This window comes from Typha latifolia, chromosome 12, assembly GCF_019914945.1.
Source record: "Typha latifolia isolate L0001 chromosome 12, TyphaL0001v2, whole genome shotgun sequence".
In the NCBI taxonomy this organism is placed as follows: Eukaryota; Viridiplantae; Streptophyta; class Magnoliopsida; order Poales; family Typhaceae; genus Typha; species Typha latifolia.
In genome coordinates, this window is record NC_133097.1 from 7984198 (window position 1) to 7999639 (window position 15442).

General features: G+C 37.5%; 2 protein-coding genes across 2 annotated transcripts; one reads left to right on the forward strand and one right to left on the reverse strand.

The window, feature by feature from the left end:
* The first annotated feature begins 1983 nt into the window (after positions 1 to 1983).
* Positions 1984 to 4593, forward strand: LOC140798929 (L-ascorbate peroxidase 1, cytosolic-like). Its single transcript, XM_073153021.1, has 9 exons — positions 1984 to 2209; positions 2284 to 2458; positions 2560 to 2625; positions 3142 to 3190; positions 3349 to 3434; positions 3772 to 3851; positions 4013 to 4115; positions 4203 to 4261; positions 4349 to 4593. The coding sequence occupies exons 1-9, from the start codon at positions 2091 to 2093 to the stop codon at positions 4362 to 4364; spliced, it is 753 nt and encodes a 250-aa protein (XP_073009122.1). The 5' UTR covers positions 1984 to 2090; the 3' UTR covers positions 4365 to 4593.
* Positions 4594 to 5041: 448 nt separating this feature from the next.
* On the reverse strand, positions 5042 to 15251 carry LOC140798809 (probable LRR receptor-like serine/threonine-protein kinase At1g67720). Its single transcript, XM_073152871.1, has 15 exons — positions 15015 to 15251; positions 12497 to 13028; positions 11480 to 11985; positions 11245 to 11377; positions 11060 to 11131; positions 10889 to 10957; positions 10743 to 10814; positions 10455 to 10523; positions 8584 to 8735; positions 8264 to 8505; positions 6959 to 7085; positions 6503 to 6571; positions 6243 to 6426; positions 5802 to 5937; positions 5042 to 5639 (listed from the first exon to the last, which is right to left on the reverse strand). The coding sequence occupies exons 1-15, from the start codon at positions 15088 to 15090 to the stop codon at positions 5304 to 5306; spliced, it is 2775 nt and encodes a 924-aa protein (XP_073008972.1). The 5' UTR covers positions 15091 to 15251; the 3' UTR covers positions 5042 to 5303.
* Positions 15252 to 15442: the final 191 nt, after the last annotated feature.

Consider the following 15442-nt stretch of genomic DNA (forward strand, 5'->3'; position numbering starts at 1 on the left):
CAACTCATAAGTTATACCTTTTTTTTTTAATTAAAAAAAAATACAAGTCTATCAGTAATCTACTTTATGCTTTTATCATTATTCACACCCCCTAAAATATACCGATATTTTATCGCTCACATCTGCATTTATTTATAACGCCTCGAACACACCTTAAGTAAAGATGAAACTTATAATAAATATCTATTTAGTAGTAGGATGTCGTGTATAATAATCATAATTATATAACTATAGACAGACAAAGTTTGCGTGGACCTGTGGCACGAGAGGATGGACGGCATGCTCAAAACTCAAAAGGCATTTATGTTGGGTTTTGATAGATCCCAATGGCAGAGCAATGCAACATATGGGCTCCAGAAAACCAACAAAGACAAGCGATCCTGTTTGTCCAATTAAACACTCTGGGAGACAAATGGTCAAGTCTATGCTTGTTTGCTTAATTATTTGTGATGGGTACTGCCTAATTCTTGGCCCCATTATCCCACCATTTTAATTTACATTTAAAGACGGGTAGCTAACGTGTTACATCACATCACTCATTCTGCTACCTTAATTTGTCAGCAGGCTGTCAAATATCAAAAATCGAGCTGAGGTAAATATCAGATGATATTAAACTAGGTTCGTTTACATAATTGGCGCTGAATTATTTCTCATTTGGGAGTCATATTGTAGAATTCCCTTCTATATTTTTAATCTAGTGTGTAAACTATTTATCACTAATATATCTACGGTATTAGATTACATTAGTAGAAAGCTTTAACTATTCACTTAAAGACAGTTTTAGTCATAAATAATAATATTTTAATAATTTCAGCGGTAATTATGATATATTGAAGAGCGTAATGACAATTATGTAAAAAAAATGCTGTAGTAGGGATTGGAGTAGAGTAACGCGTGATTCCCATAGTCAAATGTTCAAATTTTGGAAGACAAATACCAAATGTTAAACAAAAGCTTTTGGTTATGATCAAGTAAGCTGCTGCCTAACTAAGAATGAAATGAAAATAAAGTGTGACTGATGGGATATTATACTATTATTCCATCCACAACCAATTAGGGTTAATGGGCGGTTCAGTATGTTTCAAGCCCCAGAGGGAGAGAGAGAGAGAGAGAGAGAGAGAGAGAGAGTCTCCCAGGCCCCCTGTCCCCCAGTCCCCCAGTCCCAGGACTTAAGTTTGGCTGTTTTCCTTTGAATATGCTTTGACCGTGTGATTCATGCATGCCCTGCTTACTAGTAGCCAATGGCATCTGGAAAATATTGCAATCTCTTCAGTCTTCTCATCCACATTGCAACTTGACGTTTTACTTACAATCACTATAAATACCTCCTCGCCGCGGCTTCTCTGCTCGGCATAGCAATCGACCTCTCTCTCTCTTCTCCAAATCTCCCTCTCTCCCCTCCTTTGTAGAAGCTTTCCAAGTTTGCAATGATGCAGCACCAGGACTACTACTACAACAACAACAATTACAACAAGACGAAGGAAACGAAGCCTCCATTGAGGAGAGGGCAGCTTATAGTTCACATCATAAGGACGTTGTGCGGAAGATCCCGGCGAGAACGCGGACGCGGCCGTTAGTTATCTCGAACGAGTTCTGATGCATTGGAGGACCGGAGTACAAGTATAGATAAAATTATATATAATATTAGTGTTTTGAGTCTATATAGTGAAGCTGATGGTAGACATGTAGTAAGTACTCTTTGAGTACGGATGTACGTGAGACAGCTAATTTATAAAACTTTAAAATAATATAAAAATCGAAGTAATTTTTTCCGTAAATGCTCACTACGTTGCTATATATTACATTCTCACCGCTAATCTCACGAGTAGCAAAAAAGACTCTGACCGGCAACGCGTACCAGATCCAATTCCAAAGAATCCCGTTATGCTAAACTCGAGCGCGTCGACCGGTAATTACCTCTTTACCGGGTCCTTCCCGTAATCCCCGCATAATTACATCTCGGAGCCAATCAACCCATAAGATCCGCTCCGATTGATCCCTAGAGATACTAGAAGCTTCTCGTCTTCAACCTCCCGGCGATATATATTACGTTTAGGTCTCGAAACCAACACCAATCTGACACGATTGAGATGGGGAAGTCGTACCCGACGGTGAGCGAGGAGTACAAGAAGGCGGTGGAGAAGTGCCGCCGCAAGCTCCGTGGCTTCATCGCGGAGAACAAATGCGGGCCGCTGATGCTCCGCCTCGCGTGCGCATCGCCGAGCGTCCGTTTCCCTCTTTCTCTCTGTTTCCCGCGCTAACGGACGGCCGCGATCGTGACAGGTGGCACTCGGCGGGGACGTTCGATGTGAAGACGAAGACGGGGGGGCCGTTCGGGACGATGAGGTTCGAGGCGGAGCAGGCGCACGAGGCGAACAATGGATTGGAGAAGGCTGTGCGGATGTTGGAGCCGATCAAGGAGCAGTTCCAGATCTTATCGTATGCGGATTTTTATCAGGTGTTTTATGGTATCTTATTTTGTAACTTTCTCGATCTCGGTCTTTGATGGATTGATTTGGAATATTGATATGGTAAACGGAGATGGATGGTTGTATTTAGTTGGCTGGAGTTGTTGCTGTGGAAGTTACGGGTGGGCCCGAGATTCCATTCCATCCGGGACGACAGGTAGATAATATTACGTTTTACACCCTATCTTTTCGTATATATATATACAGTACGATCTACGAACTATTGACTATTTGCACCCTCTGACTTTTTTTTTCTCAAGTATTAATTTTTCTAAACTACAAAAAAAAAACCTCTCACCCTGGAAAGTATTAACAGAAAACTTCAAATGGCCATTTTCCCTTAATGTTCCTCTACTTTTTTCTCTAAAACAAAGGGTAAATCTAGAGGACATTAAAGTAATCATGCGACACTAACATGTTAAGTTTAAATTTTAACATAAAAATATAACAGAGAATTAATAAAATGAGTATTTTAAAAGTTTTTGCAAAGAACCAATGCACGTCATGAAAAATAAAAAAGAAAGTCTACGTCAAAATAAGTAAAAGTTTTATGAGGTCTTGATGTATTTATTTCTTATTTTAAAATTGAACCAGGATTGTTGTTTTCATTTCTTATCAATTTTAAGTAGTACCTGGATTTTTTTAATAACTTTTATCGTCTTATTTATGCCAGGACAAGTCGGAGCCTCCTAAAGAAGGTCGCCTTCCGGATGCCACTAAAGGTCGCTTTTTTTTTTTCTTTCAATTGTTGTTCTTTCGTATAGACAGCATAATGTCTTTGATAACTTTGACGAGCATCTAAAAAGACACTAGTGAATTAATAGGAAATGTAATTATTTAATTAGTTTTATGGACATTTCTTTTAATACTTTTTTGGCAGGTTGTGATCACCTCAGGGATGTTTTTGCAATTCAAATGGATCTGAGTGATAAAGACATTGTTGCACTATCTGGTGCTCATACACTGGTTGGATTCGCCTCGCTCTTATTCATTTCTTCTTCATCTTATATTTTGTTTAGCACTCTTATTGTTTGCATGTGCTACTAAAAAGCTTGAGTTATACGTAAGAGAGAGCCAAGAAAGAGACAAAGATTTTTTTTTTTTATCAGCATTTTATCCTTATTATTTTGTATGCAATTTACACCATATGCTTTTCTGGCTTTATGAGTACTAAAGTTTCATGTTCTAATTTCATGTAAAAGTTTTTTTTTAAGCATTGCCATAGTAGTTCACTTGATTTTGTTTGTGGGTATATAGAACTCGTGATATTTATGCTTAGGGTTGGTTCCTGATAAAAAAACAGGGGAGATGTCACAAGGAACGCTCTGGTTTTGAGGGAGCTTGGACATCAAATCCTCTTATTTTTGACAATTCGTACTTCAAGTAAGTTTCTCGGTTTCCTTTATAGTTTAGGCTACTAAAAATTCTTTATATACACATTTATACATGTACATATTTTAATTCCGGATGATGAAGTTTATGAACTCCCATCTTTTATTTGGTTTTAGTTTAAGAGCGTAATATATACATTTGCAATATTACAGGGAGCTTCTTAGTGGACAAAACAAAGACCTTATCCAGCTTCCATCTGACAAGGCTCTTCTTGCTGATCCCGTTTTCCGTGCTCTTGTCGAAAAATATGCTGCTGTATGTAATCTTGACGGGACTCTTGTTAATTATTCATCATATTCTTGGCCCTTGCTTGTAATCATCTTCATTGACTTTGCTTTTTAGGACGAGGATGCTTTCTTTGCTGACTACTCTGAAGCTCACCTGACGCTATCTGAGCTGGGGTGAGATTGTAACTCTCCAGAATGTTTATTCCATCGCTGGACATCTCGTTGCAGTGTTTTACTTGAAATTCTCTTTGCATGTTGCAGGTTTGCTGATGCCTGAGTGATGGACTAACTGATGAAGGATACGTTCCCTTAGGTTTGGCGGTTCTGTCAGGACATTTTGTTTGCAAATGCTAGAAGAATATGATAGGGATCGTTCTTGTAATAAGATTTCGAATTGTTGGCTGAAACTTTATTTTGCTATTTTCCTTAGCGATCTTTCGTTACAGAATCATTCTCTTATTCGCAGTTCATTTTAAATTTTATGGAGACAAGCACTTGTTCTTCTACATCAGCGTTTCTTAGTTTCATATATTTTGCCTGTTGTATATGCAAGTCCTAGCTATAGAGAAGTCATTTAGTGTTATGCCACGAAGACTTCAATATGCCTTACCACAAATGAAGAGCAGCCAGCAAAGTTAATATAATATCAGAGTAGAGATATTGAGTTTAAATTTTATCAGGCCCATTAATTATTTTAGAAAGATAGAATCTTTTAAAGTAATTGAGTCAAGTCCACTTTATTAACCAATCAAAATATTTCCAATCTAAAAATAAAAATGATTAAAATATAAAATACAAAAATTATCGCTCATTTCGTGCAGCGAGTTAACAATGTTATTCAAAAACATTTCCACTTTTTTGTTTTTAAGCATGCTATACGTACACAAGCACATGACCGCTGTTTATTCAACGCCTGTCGGGAAATTTCCCAAAAAACGAAAGCTAAGGATACGGTTTAACCAATAGTCAGATTATCATATTACATTTTCCCCTCTTTTGGCAAAGAGTAGCCCCCACAGTCTTTTCAGGGAAATAGCAAGTAGAACTTACATAGAGATTTCTTAGTCCATCAGAATCTAGTTTGGTAGATGTCAAAAATCAAAACCCTTTTAAAATGAACTGAGTACATCGAAGGTCGTATAAACAGCTTAGCTCTAACAGTTTCAGCAGATCGACTCACGACTCACTTGTATTCCAGGTTTTAATGGATAAGTTGCTATCTAAGCCCTGGATGTAGAAAGAACTCATTGAAAGATGCATTTTGCTCTGAAGCAGCCAACTCCACAGGGTCCAAATTCATGGAAGAGCAAGCGGACTTCTTCGACATCGTCTCCATTAGGGGTTCACCATCTGGCTGTGACCTCCGCTCAATTGCTATAGCATCCTGAATGTCCTTGAGCACCTCTGAAATAGTTGGTCTCTGTATGCCATGTGGTTTGACGCACATAATTGCTGTCTCAGCAATCTTCCACATTGACTGCAAATCATAATCATCCTCCAGGGAAGGATCGATCACAGCATGAATATTTCCGCTCTCTATGTGTGATCTTGCCTGAGATATGTTGCTTGATGAGTCAGAAACATCAGGAAAATAGAAGCAGGTCATCTAAATTCTAAAAGCAGGTTATCTAAATCAGGAAATATGCGTGAAGCCTGCTGCTTGAACATTAATATCAGAAATAACAAAGCAAATAATGTACTCATATCAACTGACCCATGCTACAATGTTACGACAGTTGATGCCAAAGTTCTCGTTTGATATTGGTTCATGACCTGAGATCAGCTCGAGAAGAATGATGCCAAAGCTATAAATATCACTCTTCTCTGTTAACTGCTGAGAGATGTAGTACCTGTGCATGTCTCAAAACATATTAGCATCCAGTCAACCAAAAGGAAATGGAGAAACTAAAAAGTTGACTATCGAAGTGTTCTTTGGTTGCTGTACTTGTAGGCATAGAAATACATACAAAATTGGTCCTCTATGTATTTGCAAAGAACGTTACAAACAAATAAATAAGATCCAAAGAGATTACTTTCCAATTTAGAACCGTAGCAAGCAATAGGAATCATGTATTTCACAACTAAAATGATGACTGAGACCCACAGAACATGGACCGAAGTTATGCCTTCTATTGTATAGGAAAGTAGCCCTTACTCGGGGTCTAGATATCCAACAGTCCCTCGAACTATGCTTGAAACATGAGAACCATCTACCGCCGGTTTGGAGAGACCAAAATCTGCAACCTTAGCTCTCATGTGCTTGTCAAGCAGAATATTGCTACTCTTAAGATCTCTATGAATGATGGTTGGAGAGCATCCTGTGTGAAGGTACTCAATCCCTGACAAATATTCAGACAAGATAGATATATCAGTATCTGTACAAGTAAAAATGTTGTTGCTAACTAGAGACCTAACCTTTAGCTGCATCTTCTGCAATCTCAAGGCGCTTGATCCAACTGACAATTCTGCCATGAGCAGAAGGTCCTGTGAAAGTCCAGATAAATATTTTAGATGTCATCATTGATATCATTAATCATCTGATCAAATTATCGTCATATTGGGTCTCAGCTACAGAGAACAATTTAACAGTGAGAAGGCTCAACTTGGATAGATTGAAAAGGTAACCTCCCTATATACAAGTTGGTAATTTCTGGCAAGCACAATTTCATGCAAGAACCTATTAAGGCAAGTCAATGGTAACTAAAAAGTCCTCTGATTGTAGTCACAGATTTAGATCATAAAACCAAGGAGCATTCCTGAATGCTCCTTAACCTGGAAAGAATCTAGGTGAAGAGGAAAGAGCAATTCCAATGCATCGTTATAAATAATGATGTAATATTATACGTCAACTATGATCTGCGTAAAACTCACCACGCAGGTGCTCTTTTAAAGTCCCATTATGCATAAACTCATAGACAAGGATGTTTTTTCCATCTTGTTGACTGTAACCAAGGAAAGTGACCAGGTTCCTGTGATGTATTCGAGAAAGCAATGTCACCTACAAACAAGAGTAATCACATAATTAGTGAAGCAATCCAGAAAACAGTACAAAAAGTTATATGACAAAATGTAGCTATATAAGGTGATAGATGTGAAGACAGTTCTGAAAAAACCTCTATTTAAGTAGTCGAGTGAGACCACTTTGTGTTGTATCTTGGAAAAGGAAAAAGAGATGTTTGATTACTGAAATGCAACATTATGGAGAATGACCGAACAACAAAAATGGTTTATGAGTTGAAACTTGTGTGCAGTAAGAATTACAGCTAAATAATCTTCTTTCATAAACTAATCATCTGCATGCATACAAATGCAAAAAATCTTGTCCTTATTTATTACCAATTAGGCAGACTTCACTTGCTACCATTGACAGTTGAGATGTACCTGATTTTAGTAGATTAACACACTTAACTGCTTTCAGCAAATAATGAAGCATACAGGAAGAATTATGTCATCAATTAGGAAAGCAAAGTTCCTAATTTCTTACCTTTTTGAGATTTTTCTTCATCAAACAAAGAAGCCAGAATACTGTGAAAATAGCCTCTGATATCACAAGACTAAAGATTGACAGTCTAAAACATTATTGGAGAAAAGATTTAACCTTGACCAAAATGAGGGGCAGCAGACCATATATCCATCAATGATGTGTCCTTCCTATAAACTTTTTATCGAGTTAATTTCAACACCATGGTGCATGTTATTTTTCCAAAGGGTGGTTGTCATCTACCAGGCAGCTAACATGATTTTTTAAGATTTATAACCTTACAAAAACGAAGCAGCTTAGCAGCTAGCTATCTAACTATTGTCTATAATATCAGCATGAAAATACTCATCTAGGATAAGCATGGAAAGATTCATCATACAGAAACTTTAGGGTCATTAAAAGTGAGTAGTGCAATTTGAATGTCCCTTTGATTGAGGAAGAAAAGTCATTTGGATATCCACATCTGTTAATGTGGATTACATTGTAAAGTTTTTGTTCATTCTTCTTCTTCGTTCCCTTCTTCTTTGGTTCATTCTAAAGTGCTGGAGGAACTAGCACATGTGAAAGCATGGAAGTAACAATAAATAGGAAAACTTTTAAGTAGTTGTTTCCATGTGTCTTTGTGAAAATATAAAGGGACATGCACCATGATTATCTACTTGATCTCTTGTAAGAATTATTGTGTAAAAGGCTACCTCATTTAAGAATTCACGAATTCCCTGGTAGGAATCATTGGTCAGAACTTTGACTGCTATTTCTTTTCCATCTGCCAATTTTCCATAATATACTATCCCAAAACCTCCAGACCCTATTCTCTTTTCAAACTTTCCCGTGGCATCTTCAATTTCCAACAATGCATATCTGTGTGCTGATTCTGTGGCAACTTCACTAAAATACGAACTCAACTTTTTTGCTGGTGGAGGACTGATTGTATCACCTGAGAAAGCAAAACTGCTAATATTTCCTTTGCTTAGACAATGTTATACATTATAAATGTAACTCTTTCCAATGTTACCTTTCAAATGATTTTTCCTTTTCTTGTGTGCAAATATGTAGCATGCGATAGCAACCACAAGAAGAAAAGTAACACCAACAGCAGAGCAGATAATTATGATGGCGCGAGTCATATCTTTACTTTCCTTGTGAAGGCCCACATTTCCTGAATAGCTACACAAATATATAAATAATTAAGAAAATGAAGGATGCCTTCCGATTGAAACACTGTTATTAATCCAATTGCATGAGGCACAATATGTAATAAACAAGAAAATAATTTTTTTTACTTTTCAGCACACTTAAATCAGTCCACTCGTTGGTTTACAATAGTATATTAATTGAATTTGTTGGGCTCAAATTTTATTGGTTCTTATTCCAGGTTCATGAATTCATCTTAAATAACAAACAGCTAAACCACTGAAAAATCTGCATATACAGTAATTAGTCTGTGTATATGACTGTATCATGTCATCATGTTCAGATGATTCCCTGGAAGAATTTCTTCCTAAATCAGGTATCATTTGTCAAATTCTACACTCATTTGAGTGAATACGATCCATACACTTCTGCCCTTCCCTAACAGGTTGACATTTTAGTTAACTAGAGGAGTAACTCAACACAAGCTTGGTTACCCAACTAATTGAACCCACCCATCTAAGCTGACATGTCGCATAAATGGCTAGGTCGTTGACCTGCTAGATAATTGTCTGTGTCTGGATCAAGGTCAATGTGTATTGATTGCTCATGTTAGCCTCACCCCACATAAGACTAGTTAACTTTCAAGCTTCACTCATCTATCGAATCAAAGTTGATTCAAACCTTACTAAATTGTGAGAGGATTTGCATCAGAAAGTTTGAATTTCATTGAGGTTGAGTTCATATCGGGCAGAATTTGCCTTAATGGAGGTAGACATGAGCATGGGGCTAAGCCTACTTGACTCAAACGGCCCTACTGGCTTTTTCCTGGGGCTGGTCAAAGGTTTTTGATGCAATGGGCCGGGCTGAGCAAAAAGCTTAAGCCCGACTGAAATTCTGGTCGGGCTTGGGCTTGATGACATTTTCATAGGTCTGATTTAACCCGACCCACTATTATATATTTTTTGTAATATTGTATTTTTATACAGTAAAATCTAACTGTATATATATTGTCTCAACATTTATAGTAAAGTTTTGTAAAACTCATTTGATCTCATTAGCTTTTTATTGGGTCACTGGATCGGGATCAGTCTCTCCAATATGCTAATGAGTCGGGCTTGAGCTCGAAGTAATTAAAGTTATAGTATCAATTGGGTCAAGCTTGGGCCTTTCCAAAATAATTGGGCTTGAAATTAGGCCTGACCCAAACCCGGCCAGACTTGTGGTTGCATATGTCTAAATGGAGATTGACCAATCATGTAACCAATCGAGTGTGATCCCAAGGTTCCCAGTAATGAAGCTTGTTCCCAAGGCCTCAGTGTATAAGGTCATAGCCTCGTAGGTTAAGTAGTGGTTAACCAATATACACAATTTCACAATATTTACATTCCACGCACCTTTAGGAATTATCATACTGTAACTATGTTGGCTGTGTATATGTCAGTTAATGTGCTGAATCTCCATCATACTTGGTTTTGTTATCATGCACAAGGGAGGTGTTAAGGCTGTGTTGCTGGCTCTCTGCCCTTTTCTAACAGGTCAAAATTTTGCTTAACAGGAAAATGATCAAAACCTTCCTTCTAGGCAAATATTCAGCCCAGTGCCTAAGCATGGCGATACTGTATCCCTATAAAATCTTAACAGGAAGATTACACTATCAGCAATTTATAATGTACTATCCACTTCTCGTATTCTGTATCTTGAAATGCAATAAGATACATCAATCAGAAGCCAACTAATGAAAGCAATACCTACTTGAAAATGATCTTTCTATTGAGAAGTCCTTGTGGTAGCAACCCGGATAATTTATTGTTCTGCACATACCTGCAATTACAAATATTTATTAAAGTAACTGTACACTTTAAAGAATTGACATTCTTTAACATTTAAAATAATGATAATTAAAGAGAAAATCATAGAGTGAAAAATAAGCAAGGTTACTTAGGATAGAAGTGGAAAATGATAAACCACAATTACGACGACTTATGTGGAAGTAAACAATAAGACAGAGCTGTAAAGTGTAAACCTGAATGTAAAACTTACAGTTCCTTTAGGTTAGGTAGTTCCACCAAAGATGAAGGCAATGTGCCGGTTAACTCATTGTTCTCAAGATGACTGCAGGTATAGCAGGCAACATTTAATATAAGGAAAGCTGCAGGTAGTGACATCTTAAGTACCTGAAATCTTACATAGTTTCCAGATTTGGGCATCCACTGAAATCAGGTATTGGACCACTGAGTGAGTTCCCATCAAGTCGTCTGCAATCAATAAAAGAATGCTCCGTATGACGCATGGAAGCTCAAGTTTGAAATTACATATAATAAATCCACCAAATCAAGTAGACAAAGCTTGAATCTTACAGATCAGTTAAGCCTGATAATTTTGTCAGTTCTGAAGGAATACTTCCTGTTAGATTTGCTCCAGATAAATGTCTGCAACATAGCATACAACATGAATTCTCAAGAAATCTCTGAGCCATCTTGAGGAACATGCAGTATAGAAGAAAACCACAATGGAAGAGATAACAAGAAAATATTGTTCCTACATTGCAACTACCCTTGGTTGTGGATCTAAATTACATTGCACCCAAGTCCATGAAGCTGGTGAACACGGATCGCCACCTTCTTGTGCCCAATCTGCTTGAGGGTAGTGTGATGCAAAACTGGTCATGACGGTCGCTGCAACCTCATTAGAGAAGCATGCAAATTTTAAGTTGGGCATTCATCTTTCAGGATTAGAATTTAACTAAAATTCAACCTCTAAGCTCTATCCAAGCTTACCATCTTGAGATCCATAATTTATCGGCAGATACTTATAAATTTCCAAGGCATTCAAGATAGGTCCCCTAGATGAATCATTTGTCTTCTTGAACCCAAAAGAGAAAACAAATGGGAGAGATACATTGTAGTACCCTGGTTCATATAGCCGGTACTTCCCTTGAGCATTTTCTTGAACATTTACTGTGGGTTTACTGAATGCTGGCATGCCTGGAATTACCAGCTTAAACTTTCTAGTTTCATTTGAAGGCAGATCCTCAATTTCTGCAAAGTAAGAGAATGCCCAACCATTTGCTGGAAAACCATCCAAATCTAGTCGGTAAGTTAAGGATCCATTTTGACCAACTACAGCTGTCTTCATCACCTTCTCAGGTGGCGTTTCACCAAGGCCAACATATACTGGCAATTTAGTTGATATTTTTTCAGTTCCAGGAGCAACATCAACAAGGTAATTTGCTCTCCTCACAGAATCAGATTCCCATATTCTATCAAACGGGTCATCTGGATATCTGCAACAAGAAGACAACATCCCCTTAAGACAATAAAGTCACAAGTTCATGGTTATGTCTTAGGGGAAGATAAAGCATACAGCAGAAAAAAAATCGACTTTAACTTAACCAACACACAAGCACGAGTGAAGAAAAATCAATAGAATACACTATATGTGCATCAAATTCTGCTGTGTATGTCAGTCAAATCCTATTCTTACCACTACAGGTGCCATATAGTGAGTCTAATCAATCGATAGGTCGGTCTCTTAGTTGTCTACAAGGACCTCACGTTAATGGCAGCTTCATCCAATCCTTTCAGTGTTGGGTCACAGAAGAGTTGTTGGATCTCAAGTTTGTTGTCACCCATCTTAATACTTGCCCATGCTCATATAGTGGTAGTGGATATTTCTTTGTTCCAGAATTTGTGAATCAATCAAAAAACATGCAATATATATATAGTATGTAGACAACATGTAAAAATATAGTATAGCTAATCTCATGGGTAATAAGTTAGAAAATAGAAACATACCTCACTGAATCATTGCTCTCAGCACCAAAGTTTATTCTTGCAGAAAGGCTAAGAAAGAATTGTGTTTCATATGTTGTATAATAGAGCGAACCATTAAATTGACGAAGCTCAAGGGTAGAAATAAATGGTTGCCCAGTACTAGCATTAGAAAGACACACACTGATTGATGGAGAAGAAGCCAGCAAAACCAACTCCTCAACTTCTACAGTATTAGCATCAGAAATCACAATTGTTGACCAAGGAGTTGCTCCAAGAGAGAGATCAAATTTTGGATAAACATTACTACTATCAAAGTTCCCATATAAGAAGCTTGCTCTTACAAGATAGCGAGTTCTAGTGCGCACATTAAGTGTATAACAATACTTTCTGCTATCTGCAGGAAAGTATCGTACTGTCATGTATTGCTTTCTCTCCTCATTTGGAATTGACATATTAGCTGTTTGACCATAAAAAAATTTATTATCAGGAGTCCACTCCAGTCCAAGATCATCTGTGTACTCGTCAGTTCCTCCACAGTCCAAGCTTATGAAACCTGCTTGAAGAACACTACGTAAGGGACTGAAAAAAATGCAACCAAGATTTCCTTAAATTTCCACAGGTATATTAGCAAGGTTGCTCAATGAACTTGAGGGTACACTTATTAGCAGCAGACTGTTAGGAACTTAGAACTGATATAGAAAGATTCATGCACAAAAGCATCAAGAATCATTAAACAAAACAACAAACAGAACGAGAAGCCACAGCAAAAGATTATCCCACATTAATGCAACCATTATTCATAGAAGTAGAGGGATGAAAAGATGCCACATGAATTTAGCATAAGAACACGAAGAGTAGCAAGAATTTCAGTTGAATCACAAATATCTCCTATTTCCATGAAAGAAAATCAATTTTGAGGAGCAATACAGAAGAAGATAAACAAACTGCTTCACTATGCTATTCAAGTATACGGATAAACATCAACATTAATATTCATATTAGAGAATAACTCTCTTTTATTTATAGGTTTATTAGGCCCCGTGCTACCATAGACCTTACACCATCATTCAAGTCATATATATCCTCCATTAACACAATGTAGATTGTTGAGAGGGTCTCTGACATTATCAGCAAAGCCTGAACAGGGGACTAATGGAAGGGAATATAGAAAAAGTAGAAGAAAGGTTTGGTTAGATGCGTGAAATAAGTTAAACTTTTACTTGAACAGATGTAGATTCAAAGTACTTATTTACATCGGGTAGATAAACAGATCAATTATTTAATACCCCAATCACCTACTTCAAGGAATCAAAGGGTATCCTAATTCCATATGCTATATGGATACTACAGTAGGAAGTTTTTTATTTCATTAACGCTCTCAAAATTCATAGCTTATTTTTTGTTAGAAAAGGCTCTCGTGTTTGTGACCTGTGCCTAACGTGAAAGGGGCTGAAACCGAAAAAGAAACACTGTCATATATCCTATTCCTGAGTGATTAATGCTGAGTAGCGTAGTCATATATCATACATCTATGCAGTTTTAATTGACCTGACTAGGCATGAGTTTCAAAGATCTTCTTTCCAAGTGCTTGACCATTGCTATGTAAGATGGACTTGGAGGGCAATGCACTCAGTCTGTTTTACCATATCACCAAATATTGGTTAGCGGCCAATGCCATAATTGAGCCCCATATTTTCAACCATTATACCTGGTTTTGACTACATTTCTACGCCCGACAGACTGACTCTGCCTTGGTTGGGAAGTTTTACCACTCAAGTTGCAACCAAACGGGAGTCTAATTTTATTGCATTTTTCAACAGCTCAACTTGCACACTAGCATGGGAAAAGGGTTCATGATGTCATCTGTAATAGACATCAACAACTAAACCATAAAATTGCATGACAAGCCCATGCAAATGGTGCGGTTAAGATATGCCAAATTCTACAGGAGGACGAATTGGCACCTACTACACGTCGACAAATATATATTCTTAAATCATCCGCACAAAAATTCATCATTCTCCTCCAAAGGATAATTTTAGTGAATAGTCAAACTAAGACTATTTATGGATTCTCTCTGGATGGCACTGAATCATCTATTTCACGACAAGATTCCTCAACGTAATGAACGGAAGCTTCTATCCCCTTCTTTCTTCTCACACCCGTTTCTAGTTATCGACCTAAAACCTTCAATTGCAGCAACCTTGTTTGAGTAATCTCTAATCCAATACATAAAAAAAACGAACTCTAAAATAACAGAAATCCAAGCTCCGATACATAACCTGATAGGCATTAAAATGGCAAATTACGTAGAAGCACAAAATAAATCCCCCTCGCCCTAAATACTTCAATAAATACAATAACTAGTTGCAAAACGAGCACAAAGAGACGCAACTCCCCTAATTAATGATCTCTGTCCTTATTAGTCTCAACGAATTCGCAAGTGAAGTACAGAAAAGGAAAAAAAAAGACAAAGTAGCAGCCGAGACAGTAATCTCTTCTTGATTAACCAGCTAATAAAGTTTTCCTAAGAGCTCACCAGGCATTTGAGCTTTTGCCGCTGAGAAAAGAAAGATTTGGACCGCGACCAAGCAAAGAACACCGCAAGCGGCCATTTCCGGGATTCGAGATTTCTTTCCTCCCTTCTTCTTCTCGAGACTCGAGAGCAGTAGATAGGGAAAGTCTTTATCTATGATTACTCCGTATTCCTTAACCGCATGCTCCAGGTCTAGTGATGATCACTCTTTGGAAATAAAAGCGTACAACTCTCGAGCATGGACAACTCAACTCTACACTGCGGTGTGAAAAAGCGAAAGGGAAAATGACACTCCGCACCCTCAGTCCCACGAATTTGCAGCTAACACCCTATCTATACCTGCAATAATTTATTCTCAGACACCAACCGGATTTAATTTTAAATAATCAAAGGAATTAATATTAATTTATTTTTATTTAAAAAATACCCCT